The following is a 25,401-nucleotide window of genomic DNA, read 5'->3' as shown; positions in this document are numbered from 1 at the left end:
CTCATTCCTTTCCTATCTGTATTTCACTTAAGGTTATATATTATTTATCACGTGCAATGCACATATGATTTTCTGGCAAGCTCCCCTACTGTTTTCTCACATTCCAGCTTTATCATGGAAAACTTGCCCTAGTAATTGCATGAGCCTTTAACTTATCACGAAGAATAACGATATAGCACATTTTCTAACAAAGGTGTTGTTATTGCCCAAAAGCAAAAGGCCACAATTATTCCAGATTCAGTGCAATCACACCGAGTGCTAAAGGGGTATTCCGGAGATTTTAAAAAATGTATATGTTGCTACGACCAGGTTAAAATAGAACAAAAAATCATACTTACCTAGCCCCAGTCCCATGCAGCTCCCATTTGGCTTTCTGTCCAATCCCCATGATGTTCTCTCTTCTGCCGGTTTCTACTCTGTCCTATTAAGAAAGGACCTGCCCGCTCAGCCAATCAGTGACTGGGGAAGGTCATGATTAAAATTTTTTACATGTCTTTGTGACATTGTGATAAGGTAGGTAAGTATAGTTTTATTTTCTGTTTTAGCCCCAACTCCAGATATATATACATTCTGGATACCCATTTAAGGATGAAAAAGGTTAAGTGTCCTTTAGGCTAGGCCTACTTTAGAGACTTTAGACATGACACATGATCAAAGATCGGATTGTACCTATGCTAATGTAAGTGGATGTGGTTGTCATGCAACCAAAGTCACTGTGTTGCCTTAGCACTATGGCAAACTACATGTGCTATTTTGTAGTGGATTTACAGAGATTCTGATTTTGACAGTAATTGCAGTAGAATTACAACAAATAGCATGTCTATTTACATGTTGTTTAACCAGACATGCGGTATTCATTACACTACTTCAGCATGTTCAGCACTGCTAGGATGAACTGTGTAATGATCTAATGGGGCAGTGATGATCTGCTTAAGCTATGTTTTAAGTGCAAATGTCACCAGTTTCTTACCTTCCATACTACCAACATGAGTTTACTGTTGAGCACACATGTAATGCAGCCATACCTTTTGGCTGTGCTTTTGCTTGCTTAATCAGGCCTAAAATGATCTTTGTATGCCAGTCAGCAACAGTCGGATAGTTGGGCTTCAAAATGGCCCCCCACTGGCACGCCTATCCTCCCTACGTCACTGCTTGGACTGCTGTGCCAGAGAGACAGAGGTGCTCAGAGCATGCACCTCTGATGTCCTGGATGTGTGTGGCCCGGCGTGACTTCACAGAGACAGCACTCGCTCCCTCTGCGAACGCTTGCTCCTGTGTCTGAAACCTTAGAGCACCTGAGCTGTCACTGGAGGCAGAGAGCTCACTCATTCCCTGCCTCTAGGACAGCACAGGCGCACAGAGGTTTCAGCCGGTGGAGGCCAGTAGAGGGAGCTAGTGCCGTGTCGCGTGCACATCCAGGAGGTCAGGGGCGCATGCGCTGAGGACCTCTGGCACAGCGGTCCAATCGGTGACGTAGGGAAGATAAGCGTGGCGTCGGGGAGCCATTGCGAGGCCCAGCCATGCCTATCCAACTGTTGCTGACTGGCATACAAAGATCATTTTCGACCTGATAAAGCAAGCAGTAGCACAGCCTATGTATGTATGGCTGCATTACATGTGTTCTCAACAGTAAACTCATCTTGGTAGTCTGGGGGTAAGAAAAGAGTGACAATTGCGCTTTCACTATTTCTACCAATGTTGGGCTAAATTCTCTTTTAATTTTGCATGCTCTCTTTTCTACATTGTTCTAATACTTCCTATCATTATTTCTGCCATCATTCTACAAACTCTTTTTGTTTCTCTTACATCATGGATTACCCAAAGTGCTCCTATATGATATTAAAATTTTGAATGTAACGTCCAGAGGATTTCTAATCCTTGACTAAGCCACAAAGCCATTACATGTAGCCATCTATTTAGAAATAAACCACATTCTTCATACATGACAAATTAATAGTTCTTTATAAAAAAGGAAAAGTTATGGACACTTACATTTTTTTTTACTAGTGACTTCCTGCAGCAACAATAAGCCTGTTTAGTATTCTGTGCATTTTATGAGCAGAATACTTTGATTTGTCTAGAGAGAACAGCTGCCTTGAATCCGGCACAATAACCAGCATTCATTGAGCAGCTGTGGGCATGCCAGGGGGCAAGGCTGTAGGTAGATCTTGAAAAAAACAAAAACAAAACATATATATTTCTAAATGTCCTTATACTCAATCAAACTTTATGATATACAGAGAGAATAAATGTTTACATATGATCAGATAATACATTTAGACTTGTGTTGCTTGTCTTGTCTAATAAGATATATTACACATTTTTTTATATTTGCTTGTTCTATTGTTCTATGCAAATTTTGTTCTATTTAAAAGGTACTGAAAGAGCTTTATTGATCATTCAGTCATCATTACAAGTCATACAATAAATTACAATCACACAAAGCCTGACAGTACAATATACAGCACAGGTTTCCTAAGCTATACACTATACCACATGCTACACTAACACTCCGCTCCATGACAGTCTATTTAAAAGCAGGGCACAAATAGTAGGTGGGTGCTGTAGTCAAAAGTAGGAGACTTCAATTCATGGACTCTCATGTACTATTGGAGTTCTATGTGCGTTTTGGTGAAAAAAGTATGGGGAAAGGCATTTCACTTCATTTTTAATGTCAAGTGCCAAATGTGTGCCAAAAATTCCTTTTTGTCTGCTCAAGTCACCACTTTTACCAAATTTTTGGAAAAGCAAACATAGTTATCAACTTAAATTGTTCACCCTGTTGTTGGCACCTTTTAACTTTTAGCCAGAGAGGTTAATTAAATGAGAACCTTCAAAAGCTTTTTGACATATATAAATGACATTTGGTTATGAGGGAAAATTCTAAAGTAGTTCCCTATAAAAAGGGTTAAAAAATAGAAAAAATAGCAGGGCTCTGCTTGTTTCATACACACATCCTCTATTTTGCCTCTGCACAGACACACAGGCAATAGCTACAGGGACAAGACAACATTTTCTCACCCAGAAATATCCACATTATTTAACCAAAGTATATTACAAATATACATATAATGGTATTATCTACATAATAGAAAACATTTTTGCAAAGGACAGCTACGTTCTGAAGTATGCAAATGTACATGAAACAATGGAATATGTGTAAAAAGATGCACCTTACAGATGTATAATATATTGAAAATAAGTCTAGCTTAGTCCCATAAAACAGCCACATATACATACTTATATCTCATACCCTTCTGAAAGCTAAGATATAACTTTTTTTGTGTGTGTGTCAAATTTAATACATAATGCACAGGTTTATCACAATTACTTCCAGGGCTGGCCTTAGGTGTTCAGGCACCCTGTGCGAGCTAACCTTGTGGCGCCCTCCCCCCCCCCCCCCCCCCATAAACGTACACAAAGAGGAAAAAAATCTTTGTGACAAATATTTTTTTCATATGTAATCAGTCCCCTGCCCCCTTAATCAGTCCCATGTACCCCTTCACCAGCCCCCTGCCCCCCTTTATAAGATGCAGTATAGTTCCCCCACATTAGGTGCAGTATAGTTCCCCCACATTAGGTGCAGTATAGTTCCCCACATTAGGTGCAGTATAGCTCTCCACATAAGGTGAAGTATAGTTCCCCCACATTAGGTGCAGTATAGTTCCCCAAATTAGGTGCCGTATAGTTCCCCACATTAGGTGCAGTATAGTTCCCCACATTAGGTGCAGTATAGTTCCCCACATTAGGTTGGCAGCATAGTTCCCCCACATTAGGTGCAGTATAGTTCCCCACATTAGGTGCAGTATAGCTCTCCACATTAGGTGCAGTATAGCTCTCCACATTAGGTGCAGTATAGCTCCCCCCACATTAGGTGCCGTATAGTTCCCCACATTAGGTGCAGTGTAGTTCCCCACATTAGGTTGGCAGTATAGTTCCCCCACATTAGGTGCAGTATAGTTCCCCCACATTAGGTTGGCAGTATAGTTCCCCCACATTAGGTGCAGTATAGTTCTCCACATTAGGTAGTAGCAGGTTCCCCACATTAGGTAGAAGCAGGTTCCCCACATTAGGTAGAAGCAGGTTCCCCACCACATTAGGTAGTAACAGGTTCCCCACGTTAGGTAGAAGCAGGTTCCCCACATTAGGTAGAAGCAGGTTCCCCACATTAGGTAGAAGCAGGTTCTCATTCCCCGACACCCCCACCCCCCCCGGACACACACACACACACACACACACACACACACAGACACACAGACAGACACCCACCCACACATGCACACACACACACACAGACAGACACCAACACACACACAGACAGACAGACACCCACACATGCACACACACACATAGACACACTTAACGGGGCTGCGCTTCTCTCCGACGGCGGCCTGACGAGTGACGTCACTGACGTCCTCCTGTGCGGGTCTGCGGACGGACGTCCCTCTTCAGACTCGGGCCGGCCAGCCAATCAGAGACGCGGAGGAGGGCAGGTAAGTGAAACCTCCCTGTGTAATGAAGAAAACTGTGCCCTGAAGCGGAATGTGACCCTCCGCATAGGGATACAGTTGAGGGAGGGTAGTGGGAATGGAGGGAGCGGCCGCACAGCTCGCACACCCCTAAGGCCGGCCCTGATTACTTCCTTCCTATTTTGTTTGGGAGAGCTGGGCTCTGAACCCATGTCCACTGTACATGAGCTCATATCTTTCCTTTCGATTGACCTTTATATTTACTGTGATACTGTGGTTTTTAATAGACCACTGAGTCAGTATATGGGGGTGGGAAATAACCAGTACGCAGCCTCCATCTGAAGTATTGAACTTCCTGCTTTACAGTAAACAAACTTTAACAAATAACAGATATTAGCCATTGAAGACGATAATGAATTTTTGCCTGATTTACCTTTAAATTATTTTTCAGAGATTTCCAGTGGACTGTACATCTTCCAGTCAGTGGAGACATGGATGATGCAACGGTGCACCAGATGCATGTACCAAGATGTGGTATGAAGGATGTTAGTCAAGCAAAATGGCTTCACCATAGACCTTTTCACACAAATCACCGCAGAAAACGCTATACCGTTAAAAGTAAGTTGGACCTGAACCACAGGTTCCTTTTATAAATAAGGTTGAACATAACATTTTAAATTGGGGTTAGCGCTAGCTGTTTTTGTGGCTAACACTAAGCCCGGCGTAGTAATGGACTCCCTCTATAAGACAGCTTCCACTACTAAGCTTGTCAAGTAAATAAAAATAAAAAAACAACACAACACGTTTAAAAAAACATTTTATTTAAAAAAAAACACTCCCCCAAAAGCCCTTGTTAACCATTTTATTAACATTAAACAAAAAAAAAAAAAAACACTGGTCACCGTTGTCCTCCAAATCTAAAGTACCAGTAATCCACAGGAGAGTTAGTACATCTAAGGGAAAAAAGTGGTAAAAAAAAAATGTATAAATACATATATATCACACATTTTTTTCAAAGCTGCAAATTGATGTTCTGAAGTCATTTATTGGTTTTTGCTTATGTGTGCTAAAAAAAAATGGTATTCAAAAGGGATTTATTGGTTTTTGTAAGCCAAATTTATCAACCCCCTGTGATAGTATGATACATATGTCTTACATAAGCAAAACTAAAAGCAAAAAAAAAAATGCCTACAGAACTTGCTTACCAAAGCAACGATGATAAATCTCCCATAATCTTTAAGAACTGACGGTTCACTTGACAATGCTTTGCAGTGCTCATAGTAAAAATGTATGTATTTTGTATTGTGCATGCTGTGTTTTGTTTTTGTATTTATCTGCATTGTACATGTGCAGTGTGTTAGGTACACTATTTATCAATAAACCAGATTATTACCCTGGTACCCACCGCCACAGGTGTGCCGGGAAGAGCTGGTACCAACAGGCCCAGTGCGTCAAAAATGGCGCTCCTGGGCCTAGGCGGTAACAGGCTGGTGTTATTTAGGCTTTGGAGGGCCAGTAACAATGGTCCTCACCCACCCTGGTAATGTCAGGCTGTTGCTGCTTGGTTGGTATTTGGCTGAAAATAAAAATAGGGGGAACCTTATGCTTTTTTTTTTTGCATTAATAATTAAATATAAAAAAAAAAGCATGAGGTTCCCCCTATTTTTATTTTCAGCCAAATGCCAACCAAGCAGCAACAGCCTGACGTTACCAGGGTGGGCGAGGACCATTGTTACTTGCCCTCCCTAGCCTAAATAACACCAGCCTGTTACCGCCAAGGCCCAGGAGCGCCATTTTTGATGCTCTGGGCCTGTTGGTACCAGCTCTTCCCAGCACCCCCTGTGGTGGTGGGTGCCGGGGTAATAATTGGGGGTTAGCGCTAGCTGTTTTTGTGGCTAACACTAAGCCCTGGCTTAGTAATGGACTCCGTCTATAAGACAGTTTCCACTACTAAGCCTGTCAAGTAAATAAATAAAAAACACAACACGTTTGATAATTTTTTATTCCAAAATAACAGTCCCCCACAAGCCCTCGTTAACCATTTTATTAACATTAAACAGAAAGAAAAAAAATACGATGATCATCGATGTAGTCCACCAAATCCGAAGTAGTCCACAGGATACACGGATCTGAAATGAGAAAAAAAAACAAGAAAAATAGGTTAATACATTTATTGTCTATTGTCACCCGCCCGCGCATCTCCTGTGGCACACGACTACAACTCCCAGCATGCCCTTACAGTAAGGACATGCTGGGAGTTGTAGTCATGTGGGCGGGCGAGTGACAAGCTTTTCACCTACCCCCCCCCCCCTGCATGACTACAACTTCCAGCATGCCCTTACAGTAAGGACACTCTGGGAGTTGTAGTTATGCAAGCCAGGGAAGTGGGCAGAAATGCGCTCTGATCCCTGGCCGGCGGTGATCAGAAAATCACTGTAATTTCATATTTCCCTTGACAGTATTTGAAATGACAGTAAACTCTAAGTAAGCCGTAGCAAAGGGAGCCCGGGCTGACATAACACTGCAGCCGCCGGGACTCCTGCAGCCGGGACAGGAGATGTGCAGGAGCCCTCCCTGCCATCCCTCAGTGTGTACCGCAGAGCTGAGAGATGGCAGGGACGGCTCCTGCACATCTCCCTGCCAGTCTGCAGGAATCCCGGGCGGCTGCAGAGTGATGCCAGCCCGGGCTCCTTTAAACATATAACGGAGCCGCGTAGTTTTAGTCCCTACTGTAAGATCAAATTTCCCACCGGGTCCCATGATTGGCTGCTCGGTCCCGGCCAATCACGGGACTCAGCGGGAAATGTGAAATTACATTATGGACTCTACAAACTCCACGGCGCCGAGGTTTGTTAAAGAAGCCTGGGCTGGCATAACTCTGCAGCCACCCGGGCTCCATCTGATTCTATCCCCGCTACCCTCACTTAATGACGGGGGCACTGATTTACATCCCCCCCTTGTCTCCTACCCGCCCGTGCCACACATCTTCGCCCGCTACCTGCTACAAGACTACAGCTCACTGTAAGGGCATGCTGGGAGTTGTAGTCTTGCAACAGGTAGCAGACAGATAGGAGAAGTGCGGCGCGGGTGGGTGGGAGACAAGTTGGGGATGTAAATCAGTGTGATCCGTGATCAGGTAGTCAGAAAAGCAGAAACATAAGGAAGGTTCAAGCTGGTGTAGATTCCTGGAGCTTTTTAATCAGATGTGCCTAGATCTACAACAGTCGCAGTTGATAAATCAGGGTGTACTGGAAAGTGAAAAGTGAAAAAAACATCTACGTGAGCAAGATGTCAAGATGAGCGGTGGGATGTAAACAAAAAAAAATTATTCACAAATAAGCGGAGTTGTGCCAAAGTTGCGCCAAATATACGGGAAAATAAACTCTATAAACTTTGATAAATCTGGGCCTATATACTGGAAGCATTACAATATGGGCAAGCATGAGGAGCTGAATGACTAAATGGTCAAACAACCTAAAACACAGCTGGTTATGTGGGGTGTTTCCGGTATGTTTGGTTAAATTGATCACGACTGATATAGTCAAGGCCGGTGCAAGGATTTTTGCCACCCTAGGCAAAAGATAATTTTGCCAGCCCCTTGATTCCGCCCAATGCCCCCCCCTTTGACATGCCCCACCTTACTACTGTGAAGACACTTTGTAACAAACCTCCTCCCCATGTAACCTCCTTACTACTAGGGTGATACACTGTAACAAGCCCCCTACTCTTGTAATTAGCTAACTACTGGTGTGACACACTGTAACAAACCTTTTGCTCATGTAATCATCTTACTACTGGGGTGGAACAATGTAACAGACCCCTACTCATGCAACCTCCTTACTACTGGGGTGACACACTGTAACAAACCTCCTCTTTATGTAATCTCCTTACTACTCGGGTGACACTGTAACAAACCTCCTCCTCATGTAATCTCCTTACTACTGGTGTGACACTGTAACAAACCTCCTCCTCATGTAATCTCCTTTCTACTGGGATGACACACTGTAACAAACCCCCCTTCTTATGAAATTATCTTACAGGGGTGACACACATCAGAGGGGGGTTATGGTGGTGCTGCTGGCTGAGCGAGTGGTTCGGATGCCAGCTGTCTTTCTTGTGGCGCGCAGAGCGGCACCTCATCAAGAGGGCACTCTAGGCGGCTGCCTATTTTGCCTATAGGCAGAGCCGGCCCTGGGTATAGTAGTATATACAGATAAGATGTTGGGTGTGGGTTGCTAGGTCCACACCAGTCAAAGTACTCATGCTGACTCCTGTCCACTGCCTTGTGTTATATATTGTTGTCACTATTGACACATTATTGAATGTTTGTCAAACTTTCCTTATTCTAAAAAGTTGTGTCCCCAAATTTCTGAGAATTCATTGCAATCGAGTATCTTGGTGTGCTAGATACATAAATCAAATCCTTGGAGTCTGATCGACTTCCCAACTTACAGCACTTAAGGGATCTGACGCTGTTTGGGGACAGATAGCACAGGACACCTTCAGAGGTCTTGTGGGGTCCACAGTCAGAGGTGTTATTGTGGCACCAGCGGGAACTACACAATTTTAGGCAGGTGGTTTTCATGCTGTGGCTGATACCATGCTGTGTGTGACTTGTTCAACGTGTCACATTTTATTTAGAAAATGTTGCAATTTTATGGCAACATATCGAAATAATTTAACATTGTAAGCTAAACTGATTTTTGTTTTTTTGTATCCTCAAACTTCTTTCTTTAGCAGAATAAAATAGAAATAATTGCATTGTAATTTGTTACTATATTTTTTTAAGACACATTAAAAACAAAGCTTTAGCACCTGTCCGAAAAACTGTGAACTAAGAAGTAAGTTTAGTGAGATCAGATTTCTCCATAGTTGTTAGAATTGAAGGAAATTCTCTTTAAATGGCCTCCATGGACCAGATGACAAACCCTGGATTTCCATCTCTGGTGACCTTCTGCCAGTTTCAACAATTCCTTTCTTTCTCCCATTTGCCTTCTGTGCCCATGTAAAATGAGAAGCAGAAAATCTCAGTCTTAGACATGATGACATCCTGACCTCCTCGGAGAAGTTTACATCACATTCCAGTGTGCTTGCACAACACAGGACGATTAATGGGGCTCCCCTAGCACATAGGATCTGCATGAAGTTTCTTTAGATACTTTGTAAACCTTTCACACATTTCATTTTTCTGTTAGTCTTTCACTGCAGATATATTTGTCATAAATGTGAGTTTTCAGGATATTTTCTTACCATGCACTTTGTTTACTATGTACGTATATACTCATTGCTTTTCACTTTGCTTTATAGACATCAAGGTCTATATCTTATTTCACAAGTTGGACACGTTCTAAATTATTAATATACAAAAAGAAGGTTGCAGGAGCACTCTTGGTCAAAAATGTAAGTCTCTTAGCGCACTTTTTGATCAAAACATGTCCCCTATTCCCCTCGTGGAGGTGGCCTTGCTTCCAATGGGACCCTGACACACTCATTTTTCTGAGCATATAGCCTCTGACTGGGTGAATGCAGGATCCAATATCAGTTTAAAATCCTGTGGAAAGGAAGGGGTGCATGGCTTAGAAGAGTTGCCACTCCCCCTTGCATTGCTAGAAACAAACAGAAAAAAAGCCAGCACAACAACCAAATACACGGGCACACGCTGCTGCGGCTAATACACAATATACAAATAGTAGGTTGCAGCAGTTGATCAAAACGTGTTGGTTGTTGTGCCTGCTTTTTTTCCTGTTTGTTTCTTGCAATGCAAGTAAGGAGGAGTGGAAACCCTCTATGGCCAGGCACCCCTTACTTTCCACAGCAGGATATTGAACTGATAGTAGATATTGTATTCAGGCAGAGGCTATACTGTATGCCCCGCAGAGGTGGGTATATTGAGCGTGTTAGGGTCGTATCTGAGTGTGGCCACCTCTGTGTGGTGGATGGGGGACATGTTTTGATCAAGAAGAGCACTAAGAGCCTCACATTTTTTGACCAAGAGGGCTGCTGCAAACTTGTATAATGCATTTTAACCACAGCAGCACGCAGGTTAAAATGGTTGTTTGATTTAAGGTCTAAGGCTATGTTTACACAGGGTAAAATTTATTTTAATTTTAGTTTAGTTGTGCATTTTTGTCCATCATTCCCATACATGTGCACCTAAAATACCAGAGATAGTAGAAGAACCTTAAAGAGGTACTCCAGTTTTTTAGCACTTATCCCCTATCCACAGGATAGGACATAGGTGTCTGATTGCAGAGGGGCCGACTCCTAAACAGCATCCTGGCTCTTCTTGTACAGTGATCCCTCAACATACGATGGTAATTCGTTCCAAATAAACCATCGTTACTTGAATCCATCGTATGTTGAAGGATCCGTGCAATAATAATAGACAGTTATACTCACGTGCCCCCACTGCTCCGGACCGCCACCGCTGCCCTGGATCTTCGCTCTCCATCGCCATCATCATGTTGCCGCACGCCACCCCTATTGGATGATGGGACGGCGTGCGCAGCAACATGATGACGATGAAGGAGAGCAACGGCCATGCAGTGGAGCATGAAGAGGATGGTTCGGAGCGGCGGGGACAACTGAGTGACACTCACAGGGGCCCACGGGGCACATTAAACGTCTATCTGGCAGCAGCTGAAGCAGTCTGCACTGCCGGATAGCCGCTTATGCGATGGCCCAACATACAAAAGCACTGTATGTTGATGCTGCCTTCAACATGCAATGGCCTCTGAGAGGCCATCATATGTAGAAATGATTGTATGTCGGGGCCACGGTAAGTCCGGGGGTTCACTGTACATGGAAGGGGGTCAACATGCCTCTTCATGCATTTCCTATGTAAGCACCGGACACATCCACTATCAAACACTTATCTGCAATCCTGGGGATAGTGAATAAGTGTTAAGTGCTGGAGTACCCCTTTAACCCCTTAACGACGTAGGACGTATATTTACGTCCTGCGCCGGCTCCCGCGATATGAAGCGGGATCGCGCCGCGATCCTGCATCATATCACGTCGGTCCCGGCGCTCATCAACGGCCGGGACCCGCGGCTAATACCACACATCGCCGATCGCGGCGATGTGTGGTATTAACCCTTTAGAAGCGGTGGTCAAAGCTGACCGCTGCTTCTAAAGTGAAACTGAAAGTGACCCGGCTGCTCAGTCGGGCTGTTCGGGACCGCCGCGGTGAAATCGCGGCATCCCGAACAGCTGATCGGACACCGGGAGGGCCCTTACCTGCCTCCTCGGTGTCCGATCGACGAATGACTGCTCCGTGCCTGAGATCCAGGCAGGAGCAGTCAAGCGCCGATAATGCTAATGCTAATGATAATGTTAATACACGCCAGTGATCAGCATAGGAGATCAGTGTGTGCAGTTGTATAGGTCCTTATGGGACCTATAACACTGCAAAAAAAAAATGTAAAAAAAAAGTGTTAATAAAGGTCATTTAACCCCTTCCCTAATAAAAGTTTGAATCACCCCCCTTTTCCCATAAAAAAAATAAAACAGTGTAAAAAAATAAATAAATAAACATATGTGGTATCGCCGCGTGCGTAAATGTCCGAACTATAAAAATATATCATTAATTATACCGCACGGTCAATGGCGTACGTGCAAAAAAATTCCAAAGTCCAAAAAAGCGTATTTTCGTCACTTTTTATACCATTAAAAAAATGAATAAAAATGATCAAAAAGTCCGATCAAAACAAAAATCATACCGATAAAAACTTCAGATCACGGCGCAAAAAATGAGTCCTCATACCGCCCTGTACGTGGAAAAATAAAAAAGTTATAGGGGTCAGAAGATGACATTTTTAAACGTATAAATTTTCCTGCATGTAGTAATGATTTTTTTCCAGAAGTGCGACAAAATCAAACCTATATAAGTAGGGGATCATTTTAACTGTATGGACCTACAGAATAATGTTAAGGTGTAATTTTTACGGAAATATGCACTGCGTAGAAACGGAAGCCCCCAAAAGTTACAAAATGGCGTTTTTTTTTCGATTTTGTCGCACAATGATTTTTTTTCCATTTCGCCGTGCATTTTTGGGTAAAATTACTAATGTCACTGCAAAGTAGAATTGGCGACGCAAAAAATAAGCCATAATATGGATTTTAAGGTGGAAAATTGAAAGGGTTATGATTTTTAAAAGGTAAGGAGGAAAAAACGAAAGTGCAAAAACGGAAAAACCCTGAGTCCTTAAGGGGTTAAATGAACTCTAAAGGCCGAATATTGGATATTGCAAGATACTAAAAACCAAAAATGTCGTACTTTCTAGTGTTAATTATAAACAGGGTAAATTTTTATCCCAGAGTACCTGAAATCATTATACGTAAGAGTTATTTTGGCCATTCCTAAAATCATTTTGTGCCATGATCCAATGATGAGATCAAGAACAGGTCAATAGTCCGATATTGAAACTTTTGTGGAACAAAAATTTTCAACCAATATTGCAAACATTTATTCCCCATAAAAAAGGAAGACAACACTGTCTAGAATTTCATGGTCTCGAAGACGTTAAAGTAATACTTTAGGTTGACAAACAACATAAAATACATTGCTGTATAGAAAGCCTGTTATTGCAGTAAGTGACCTCCTACCCCTTCTCTCCAAAGGCTTCTTTAGTGCCTTAGTTGTTACTTGTTATTTCATCTGTCAACCAGATGTTATGCTACAAATGACAAAATAGCTGACATTTTAGGCTGTGTATTATTGGAATTAGGAGATTTATAATGTTGCTTAACATAGAATTAAATATTCACCAAGTTTTTACATTTGGTTATTGCAGCCGTTTCATTTCAATAAGTATGATATGAGAATGTGACCTGTCAGACATAAAAGGGTTGTCCCCACCTCTACCCCCCCCATAAATCAATCTGCTTAGATTTTTCCATTCTACAGGGTGGGCCATTTCTATGGATACACCTTAATAAAATGGGAATGGTTGGTGATATTAACTTCCTGTTTGTGGCACATTAGTATATGTGAGGGGGGAAACTTGTCAAGATGGGTGGTGACCATGGCGGCCATTTTGAAGTCGGACATTTTGAATCTAACTTTTGTTTTTTCAATAGGAAGAGGGTCATGTGACACATCAAACTTACTGGGAATTTCACAAGAAAAACTATGATGTGCTTGGTTTTAACGTAACTTTATTCTTTCATGAGTTATTTACAAGTTTCTGACCACTTATAAAATGTGTTCAATGTGCTGCCCATTGTGTTGGATTGTCAATGCAACCCTCTTCTCCCACTCTTCACACACTGATAGCAACACCGCAGGAGAAATGTTAGCACAGGCTTCCAGTATCCGTAGTTTCGGGTGCTGCACATCTCGTATCTTCACAGCATAGACAATTGCCTTCAGATGACCCCAAAGATAAAAGTCTAAGGGGGTCAGATCGGGAGACCTTGGGGGCCATTCAACTGCCCACGACAACCAATCCACTTTCCAGGAAACTGTTCATCTAGGAATGCTCGGACCTGACCCATAATGTGGTGGTGCACCATCTTGCTGGAAAAACTCAGGGAACGTGCCAGCTTCAGTGCATAAAGAGGGAAACACATCATCATGTAGCAATTTCGCATATCCAGTGGCCTACATGATGATGTGTTTCCCTCTTTATGCACTGAAGCTGGCACATTCCCTGAGTTTTTCCAGCAAGATGGTACACCACCACATTATGGGTGTCAGGTCCGAGCATTCCTAGATGAACAGTTTCCTGGAAAGTGGATTGGTCGTCGTGGGCCAGTTGAATGGCCCCCAGGGTCTCCCGATCTGACCAAAATGGCCGACTTCAAAATGGCCACCATGGTCACCACCCATCTTGAAAAGTTTCCCCCCTCACATATACTAATGTGCCACAAACAGGAAGTTAATATCACCAACCATTCCCATTTTATTAAGGTGTATCCATATAAATGGCCCACCCTGTACAACATTCTGTCTCCACATTACAAATCCACCTTAAGTGTTTCTGGACGCATGTTCAGCCATGCTATTAAAATGTAGAAATTATAGTAGTATTAGGCTTATATGCAGAGCAGTTATAGGACACCCATAGGTTTCTATTCTATTGTGCCTCAATTCAACTTCATATGGAATTACTTTATCGAAGAATATCACTATGAGAAGCACAATGGAACACAGTGAGATATGTTGTGTATATATTTTGTGAGCTATGTGTAAGATATGTTGATATGGGATAAAGAGCTTGGTGCAAAGAGGCATTAATGTGATAACATACCTTTTATTATATTGTTTTCAGTGTTTACTACATAATCATTTCCATGGTTGTTGTTATTATTATTGTTATTATTATTTAGCATTAGCTTGTTTAAACACATAATACTCTAAAACAAGCCTTAATGTTCTCACTATATATAAGGTCACATTTGGGGTATGCTCAGACAGTAGAATTCCGGTGTGGAATTCTGCAGTAGAATTCTGCCGGATATTCAGCCGAAATTTACTGTACGCTTATTTTAATGGGATTCCACAGTCCCACTCACACAGCGATATTTCCATGGCAGGAATTCCTCCATGGAAGTTCTGCTTTCCGTTGTGGAAATTCTGCTTTTCCCATTCCATAAAAATATAAGTCTTATATTTTGTGGAATTTTGCAGCAGAATCCCATTGAAGTCAATAGGGCTTGAATTTCGGCAGAATTCTGTGTTCTGAGAACAATTCAGGCGGAATTCCGCAATTCCGTTCAGCAAGCTTTGCTGAACAGAATTTGTGCAGAATTGCCTTATGGCCATAGCCTTATATGTTACTTACATGATGAGAACGTCACATCTGGCACATAATGCCATAGCAGGGCTGTCAGGTAAGTTGCCCAACGTAACGATGCACCTCTGACAACAGTATATGCCTCTGATACAGCAGACAAAGTATTCAGATATGTACATGAACAAACGCTGAACAGTTACATATATGTGTTAAAACAGGTTAAGGTATTTGAGGTTTATAGATCAGCTGACTGTTCCGCGTCACCTTTAAACTACCTGCTTTCATCATACAGCCTTTTGTCTCAACCTGAACTGAAGAAACCACACCCTGGGGCTTATGGAAATGCTCAAAAATGCTGGGAATTTTATCTACAGCCTGAAAAGGATCAGAGGGGTTTTAGTGACTAATGTGGACTAATGATAGTGTATGTAGTCATTGCACGCACTGTCTATTCAACCTAGGGAAATATCCAGAACTGCCCTTTCTATTGTTCCTTGACACAAAAATGTCCCTGACTGTGACACAGACTTATGCATACAGTATGATACTTTACAGTACACATCATATGCCTCGCTTATGTTGCTCAAGGATTAACTTCACCTGTCTAGTTTCTTCATTTTTTTTTTCTGCTCCTGACACTATTATGTGATGGCCCGGTTCAGGAGTTGTACCCCTGTACCTTAGCTGCCCTGTCAGGCAGCCTCCCTGCAGTGTCCCCTGGGCCCCCTGCACCTGTCCCCCTTGTATAGTTATCTTTATGCTGTGTATTGTATATAAAAGTGTTATGTCTTTAAGAACCGTTGACATGTGATTAACCAGTGTCATGTGATAGTATCCCGTGAGGCATCAGTGACCATGTGACCTATAGGACCCCTCCTAGTCTCCCCATATAAGCCCTGGGAGGAGCTAGCTCGCTCTCTTGATTTCCAGTTAAGTCTTTGCTGAGATTCAGTGCAGTCAAGTCCTAAGAGTGTGTCTGGAGTCCAGAGGAGGCTTCATGTCAACCACGTAGCCACAAGTCTACAAGTCCACAACCCCCAGGTCCCAGTCAGAGCCTGGTAAGGAACAAACGGGGTATAGTCAGTCTCAGTCAAGTCAGTCAAAGTCAACCTGTCTTCAGTCAGCATGGCCTGCATCAAAATTGTCCCAGTCCACTGCAAGTGCCAGCAAGCCCTAAGGTCTCTGAAGTCACTGGTCACCTCCGTGGGCCAGGCTAAGCTGTATAGGTTATTCCACCTGTCTAACTCAGTAAAGCTGCCGTTGTTCCGTAACTTGGCATCATAGTCATTATTGCCCCCGTGCCTAGCCCAGGATCCAGCAGTATACCTTTGGGTGGTATTGAGGATAAACCACGCCCTGGCGTCACGAACACAAGGGGTTAATGCCATCGGCCCCTAGGACAATCCCATCTGCCCTCATCACACCCTCTACCACAATTACTTCTCTTTTTATTAGGCACATCAGTAAGAAGTCTACCAATAACTGGTTGTCTATTAATAACTAAGTCTCTACATGTAGGGCTTTCTAGTTCTAGCATCTATTCTTAAGGGGCTTGTGGTTTAGCCAAGTGATGATTCTTTCATTTTATCCTATGGCTGAGATTAAGGCAGGGTTCATATGGAAGAATCTTTGGACGGAAGAATTCTGGGCCAGAGATTCCAAGGGCAGCTGCCGCCAACCGAATCAGTGGGTGACAGGACCTCACAGAAATGATGTATTATGTATTCAAACCAATTCCGCTGAAAGACTGAGCAAGATCATTCTTTCAGCAGCAGAATTTCTGCAGTGGAAGCTCCGCTGCTGAAATTCTGATGTGTGCACTGTGCAGCAGAATCCCATTGACAACAATGGGATTCTGCTGCATCAAAATTTCCACACTTGATTTCTAAACAAAAGAAGATATTTCTCAGTCTGAACTCTGCCTTAAGGGTTTTCCCTATCCCTAAGATTAAGCTGTGAATATAACTTCTATAACTTCTTTTTCATTGATGGCCAATTCTCAGGATGGCCATTAAGATCTGATTGGTGGACGTCCAACTTTCTTAACACCCATCAATCCACAATAGGGGCCTCTTATATTGCAACTTATCCTGCTGACTTTATTGGGATGAGGTGCAATCTCAGGTAGAGCAGCAGGCTGGACAGAGATGGGGACATTTGGCATCATGATATGCGAGAAAACATCTTCTCAGGTACTGATCATTAACATAAGTGCGATTAAACTGTTCTCCATGCCAGCTATCTAGTATTGTCAGAAGTTTAGGGTGGGGGTTAAAGGTGATGACAAATTCCCTTAGGTAACATCATTTATTGGTATACTTAGGATGGTGTTGCTTTTTACATATCACAAAGCCTATCTAAAGCTGTAAGTACAACATCAAAAAGATTGATAAAAAAAATAGCTACAGGAGGGATTAAACAATGGCTGCTACTGAAAAGGTGCTGGAAGAAGTCAGTAATAAGCCTTAGAGATAAATGGTGATAAACACATTACCTGAGGAACTATTGTCCATTAGCACGCTCACAAACCAGCCCTGTTCTCTAAATCATTAAAGGGGAGATTTATCAAAACCTGGCTAGAGGAAAAGTTGCTGAGTTGCCCATAGCAACCAATCAGATTGCTTCTTTCATTTTTAAGAGGCCTTTTCAAAAATGAAAGAAGTGATCTGATTGGTTGCTATGGGCGACTCAGCAACATTTCCTCTGGACAGGTTTTGATAAATCTCCCCCTAAGAGTCTATTGAAACAGGTTTATTTTGAAAAGGATATCTCACCTGGCAGTGAGTTGTTTCGGTGACTCAATGGAACCTTGAGACAGTCTGATTCCTCGTCTGACATGATAGATATGGACGCTTACATTACAAATTACTCATCAGTAATACCTCATACATGACAAAGACTAAAGGTGACAATACAACTGTCGGCTGACACATATACTCACTCAGCTTTGCAGCATCACCTCCTTACACATTTAATGGTCAGTCAACCCAATCAGAATGTGCGGCTTTGGGCAACATTTGTCAGTTATATTGTCTCCCTAAATAGCTTTTTATTTTTTAGTAATTTGTTTTGTGGTGTAATATTTCCCGTTTAAGGTCATGTTTATGCACCGTACAAAAATGATCGTATTATGGTTAACATTGTTTATTTGATCTGTTTATGGCTTGTAAAACAAAAGTAAAACAAAATATGAACCAAAAATAGAGAAACAGAAACACAGCCGCACATCCACCATTTGTATATTGATCTACTTGCTTCTCAGCATAATATCAAAAACTAACAGGTTGTTATCATACTTTTTGATCAAAAAGTAAAAGCCCACTCGCCACGTCAAGGCCACCTAATTAGAGTGGGTCCCTAATCCAACATTGGCATAGCGCCAGGCGGTGACCACTGCCTCCGAAACACCAAGCCCACAGGGGGAATGACCCAGTGGCCAGGCAGCCCCACTGCTGCCCGACCAAGCCCCAGGCTCCGGGCCACACCACCCCACAGACAAAGCATCACAGAAACAATGGCCGCCACAGATCACCATACACATGTAAACACCTACCATGTACTCCCTGCCAGAGAGCTGGGAGAATGCTATCAGGAATCCCATATGCAGTCTCCTGCTAATTAAAAACGCCTGGGCCGAATGGGTGGAGTGTAGTGCTGACTATGAAAGAGGTGAGACTACAAATGTATCACAAAAATAGAGAAACATGGCCGCACATCCACCATTTGTATTTTGATCTACTATTTGAGAATCTTGGGCCATGTTCACAAACACACCGTAAAAAAATCTGCAAAACAAAAATGACCTTTTTGCACATGACCCATTAAAATATGCTTGCACATGCAAAACACACTGTCCTCCGTCTCCTATTCATTCTGAGGTGTTCAAGAAGTATCTCAGTTGTCTGACCTCACCAGTCAAACATGATGTCATTTAATTCATGATGTCATTTTTGATGTCTGTATCAGAATAGTAGGACAAGACAATGAACAATGACTTGAGATGAATTATGAGAACTCTGGGGCATATAATATTGAGATAGACATTTGCCGAAAATGTCTCACTTAAGCCGCATGTGACATTACAGTCATGTGACACTGATTAATTGACTCAAAACACGATTTTCAATGTTACAAATTTCATTTAATAGAAATATTGGATGATGATTTCAATTAGTTTTAGGCAACAATAAACAATAGTTTGGTCTTTTTTGATTTTTAGGTTTTTTTTTTAATGAAATTAATCTGATTTCAAATCAACTGTAATGTACCACCCAATGAATTAAAGAATTAGAACTATATCCCAATACAGTCACTATCACGCTGAAGCTCTGCATTAACTCTGATCACATATCACTCAGAGAACAAACTAATCCATAATCCACCTTCGCCTATATTCTAATGTTGCTTCAACCCCACCCAAGACAAACTAAATAACTCACATCGTACTTACCATTTTTTTTTTTTTTTTTCAAATTCATCTAAAACCGATCCTCAATTCTAAAGGCGTGGCGTCTAGAAACCACCTATACCAAAGCCCTAGCATTACCATACTCTACGATGTTTGCCCTAGAGGGGAAGAGCCATGGCTGACCAGTAAGCTAATCTCTGGATGCATTTATCTTCCGTCCTTATGGTTACCTGGGCACTTTCCAGACCCACACCAGCCTCCAGTTACCTTTCCCTCTTTTTTTTTTACCACTCCATCCTTTTCCACAGTTTTTACCCAGAAAGTCAATAAAGCACAAACAAAAAGCATGTACTTTCACCTAGCCCCAGAGTACATGTATCATTTACCCCATACCTGAGCACAAGTAACACTCCTTCACATCCTATGAAACAACACATACAACAACAAAAGACAACGAAAACAACATTAAAATTACAGGGAATAACATTCCACTCACAGCTTACTATTTCCTCATTCTCAAGCATTTTACCAACTTTTTTAGGAGACTGTCTTCGAGTTGGAGAGCCTGCAGCCATTAGACATGTGCACAAAGGAAAATTTGATTCTGTTTGTTTTTCGTACGTGCATTTTTCGTGTTCATGTTTTTCAATCTCATTTGTTTGAAAAAACTCATATGTATCACTATTTATCTTGTATCATGTATTCTTTACAGTATATACACTAAAAAGGTAATAAAGTAGCTGTAGCAGCCGGGGTGTGCTTTGCTTTCTGAATTGTAGGAATGACATTATTGCTGAAGCTCATGTCAAAACATGTCATACTTCATGGCTAAACACTTGTCAGCAGTTTAACCTAGAACTTCAGTTGCTGTGACCAGACATGAATCATATTGCAAAACTAACACCTGACTGCTTGAGGGCTTAACTATAAAAACCTAACATAGCACTATAGTTGCAGTCCCTTTACATCAGAATGAGTATTGCTAAAATAATGTGCTTTTAATACAGGAGTATGGGAATTACATTGGAGGTCATTTACATAGTTACAAGTACAAAGACAAAGTTATAGACCATCAGGGGTTGGGATGGCTACTATGTAAGACATTCCAGGCAGTGGAAGAGAAAGGTGGTGTCTGGTAACTATAAAAGAAAGCATACTAAGCGATTGTCTGAGCTAGTGATTGTGTATACAAGAGTGGGAAGTATACAAGTGAGGGTAAGTGTAAGAGGGACTTAAAAATTAAGGGAATACTGTAAGAAGTATTGTGAGCATTGAGTGCATTTCTGTATTTTTTTCTCCTTCTCTGTCTGGGAGGAATACAGGTGGAGAGTGGGTGGAGTAGTTAATTAATTAGCAGCTGATAAATTGCAGCTGTTTGCAGCCAGCTATCCTTTGCATTCACTTCCAGGCAGGGGAAGAGAGAGGTGGTGTCTGGTAACTATAAAAGAAAGTGCACTAAGTGATTGTCTGAGCTAGTCATTGTGTGTCTGTATACAAGTGAGTGTGAGTATAAAAGTGAGAGGGACTTAAAATTAAAGGGTAGCTCCCAACAAGTACTATATAATCTAAAATGTCCCTATCTAGCCCTAACCCCCTACCTGGCTTCAAACATATTTGAAATCGCTTTAATAGAGCAGATTTAGTGCTTCTAAATCTGCTCTATAAAGCAGGGCAGGAAGCAGCGCTTCCCAGCAGGCGCGACATCACTGATGCCTTGCTGGGCGCTTGCTTCCGCCCTCACATCGTCTATGCAGCGCTCCTGTCGGGAGCGCGCATAGATGATCTGCCAATAGCACGGCAGGCAGCTCCGGGGTCTCCTCCTCCCTGTTTAGCTGTGCATGTACTATCCAGGGAGGAGGAGTAGAGGAGCATAGCCGCGAGATTTTTTGAGGAGGCCCCTAAGCTCCTCCTCCACAAGGTATGCAACGCCCACGCCAATATACCCCACCCATCACAAATTACTCCGCCCATACTGATATGTACTGCCATAGGAATTTTCTATGGATTTATGAAGAGCATCTGTAGGTAATTCTTACATTTGTTTTTGCAACCGAGCAGCAGCGAAGCGGCACACAATTCTCGGTAAGGGGCCCACGAGCGGCAGCGCAGTGCAGCGCCAGTGGCACACACAGGGCCATCTTTAATTTTGATTGGACCCTGGGCAAGCAATTTTTTTTGGGCCCCCCAGTCCCCCACCCCCACCTCCATCCCACACACACTCGGGATCAGTACAGGATCAGTAATGAAATGTATGTACACAGTGACCTCACCAGCAGAATAGTGAGTACAGCTCTGGAGTATAATACAGGATATAACTCAGGATCAGTACAGGATAAGTAATGTAATGTATGTACATAGTGACCTCACCAGCAGAATAGTGAGTGCAGCTCTGGAGTATAGTACAGGAAATAACTCAGGATCAGTACAGGATAAGTAATGTAATGTATGTACACAGTGACCTCACCAGCAGAATAGTGAGTGCAGCTCTGCAGTATAATACAGGATATAACTCAGGATCAGTACAGGATAAGTAATGTAATGTATGTACATAGTGATCTCACCAGCAGAATAGTGAGTACAGCTCTGGAGTATAATACAGGATATAACTCAGGATCAGTACAGGATAATTAATGTAATGTATTTACACAGTGACCTCACCAGCAGAATAGTGAGTACAGCTCTGGAGTATAATACAGGATATAACTCAGCATCAGTACAGGATACGTACGGGGGGAGGGGATTATCAGATTATACATGTGAGGGGAGGATAATAATGATTATTATAATCCTCCCCTCACATATATGTAACATCTCCCCCTCACATGTATAATCTGATAACCCCCTCCTCACATTGATAATCCCCTCACATTTATAATATCATAATCAGATTATATGTGAAGGGATAATCGATGTGATGAGGGGATTGTCAGATTATACATGCGAGGGGGAGATGTTACATATATGTGAGGGGAGGATTATAATAATCATTATTATCCTCCCCTCACATGTATAATTTCCTCCCTTCTTACATTATATAATACCCCCCCCCACATTATATAATAAATACCCCCCACCCCTACACTATATAATAAATACCCCCCACCCCTACACTATATAATAAATCCCCCCCCCACCCACACACTATATAATAAATCCCACCCCAACACACACACGCACACTATATAATAAATCCCCCCACACACACACTATATAATAAATACCCCCAACACACACACACACACACACACACACTATATAATAAATCCCACCCCAACACACACACGCACACTATATAATAAATCCCCCCCCCCACACACACTATATAATAAATCCCCCCCAACACACACACACACACACACACACTCACACACTATATAATAAATCCCACCCCAACACACACACGCACACTATATAATAAATCCAACCCCAACACACACACGCACACTATATAATAAATCCCCCCCCCCACACACACACACACACACACTATATAATAAATACCCCCAACACACACACACACACACACTATATAATAAATCCACCCCCAACACACACACATACACACACTATATAATAAATACCCCCAACACACACACACACCATATAATACCCCCCACCCCCACACTATATAATAAATCCCCCCCCCACACACTATATAACAAATACCCCCAACAGACACACACACACACTATATAATAAATACCCCCAACATACACACACACACACACTATATAATAAATACCCCCCACCCCTACACTATATAATAAATCCCACCCCAACACACACACGCACACTATATAATAAATCCCCCCACACACACACACTATATAATAAATACCCCCAACACACACACACACACACACTATATAATAAATCCCACCCCAACACACACACGCACACTATATAATAAATCCCCCCCCACACACACTATATAATAAATACCCCCCAACACACACACACACACACACTCACACACTATATAATAAATCCCACCCCAACACACACACACGCACACTATATAATAAATCCCCCCCCCCACACACACACTATATAATAAATACCCCCCAACACACACACACACACACACACACTCACACACTATATAATAAATCCCACCCCAACACACACACGCACACTATATAATAAATCCAACCCCAACACACACACGCACACTATATAATAAATCCCACACACACACACACACACACACACACACACACTATATAATAAATACCCCCAACACACACACACACACACACACACACTATATAATAAATCCACCCCCAACACACACACACATACACACACTATATAATAAATACCCCCAACACACACACACACACACACACACCATATAATACCCCCCACCCCCACACTATATAATAAATCCCCCCCCCCACACACTATATAACAAATACCCCCAACAGACACACACACACACACTATATAATAAATACCCCCCAACACACACACACACACACACACACACACACTCACACACTATATAATAAATCCCACCCCAACACACACACGCACACTATATAATAAATCCAACCCCAACACACACACACACGCACACTATATAATAAATCCCACACACACACACACACACACACACTCACACACTATATAATAAATCCCACCCCAACACACACACGCACACTATATAATAAATCCAACCCCAACACACACACACGCACACTATATAATAAATCCCCCCCCCCCACACACACACACACACACTATATAATAAATACCCCCAACACACACACACACACACACACTATATAATAAATCCACCCCCAACACACACACATACACACACTATATAATAAATACCCCCAACACACACACACACACCATATAATACCCCCCACCCCCACACTATATAATAAATCCCCCCCACACACTATATAACAAATACCCCCAACAGACACACACACACACACTATATAATAAATACCCCCAACACACACACACACACACACACACACACTATATAATAAATACCCCCAACACACACACACACACACACTATATAATAAATACCCCCAACACACACACACACACACTATATAATTCCCCCCAACACACACACACGCACACTATATAATAAATCCCCCCCCCCCACACACACACACACACACGCACACTATATAATAAATCCCCCCACCACACACACACATACACACACTATATAATAAATCCCCCCCACCACACACACATAAACACACATACGCACACTATATAATAAATCCCCCCAACACACACACACACACACTATATAATAAATCCCCCCCCACCACACACACACACACACACACACACTATATGTATAAATCCCCCCCACCACACACACACATACACACACTATATAATAAATAACCCCCCCCCCCCCCCCCCCACACACACACACACATTATACATACTCACATATCCGGCAGTGGGTCCCCTGCTGCGGCCTGGATCCTGGAAGCGGCCGTGTGGAGACTGAGAGGAGGAGCGGGAGACTCTCTTTGCTCTGCTCCTCTCTATGATGCCGCCCGTGATGTCGCACGTCACGTCACGTGACCATCTCCCAGACAGCCATTGCGGTACTGGCTGCCTGGGGATGAGTGACGGTGGCGAACATAAAAAGGTAGCAAAAGGGGCGAGCTGCTTTTGGGCCCCCAGGAATTAATGGGCAGCTGCCTCTTTTTCCCCGCGTTAAAGACGGGCCTGGGCACACAACAATTCTTTCATGGGACCGGGGCTAAGGGGCCCCAGCCTAGACGGGGCCCCCCCG

General features: G+C 42.6%; 1 protein-coding gene across 3 annotated transcripts in view; it reads left to right on the top strand.

Annotated features, from left to right (window-relative positions):
- MMP28 (matrix metallopeptidase 28) overlaps positions 1 to 25,401 on the top strand; it is a 74,487-nt gene that overhangs the window by 26,385 nt on the left and 22,701 nt on the right. For all 3 annotated transcript variants that reach the window (XM_056556744.1, XM_056556745.1, XM_056556746.1), the window contains exon 3: positions 4,921 to 5,087. In XM_056556744.1, the coding sequence (XP_056412719.1) occupies positions 4,921 to 5,087 (167 nt within the window). The remainder of the gene's footprint in view (positions 1 to 4,920; positions 5,088 to 25,401) is intronic.

The sequence above is a fragment of the Hyla sarda genome, chromosome 2 (assembly GCF_029499605.1).
Source record: "Hyla sarda isolate aHylSar1 chromosome 2, aHylSar1.hap1, whole genome shotgun sequence".
In the NCBI taxonomy this organism is placed as follows: Eukaryota; Metazoa; Chordata; class Amphibia; order Anura; family Hylidae; genus Hyla; species Hyla sarda.
This window is presented reverse-complemented; position numbering and strand designations above follow the sequence as displayed.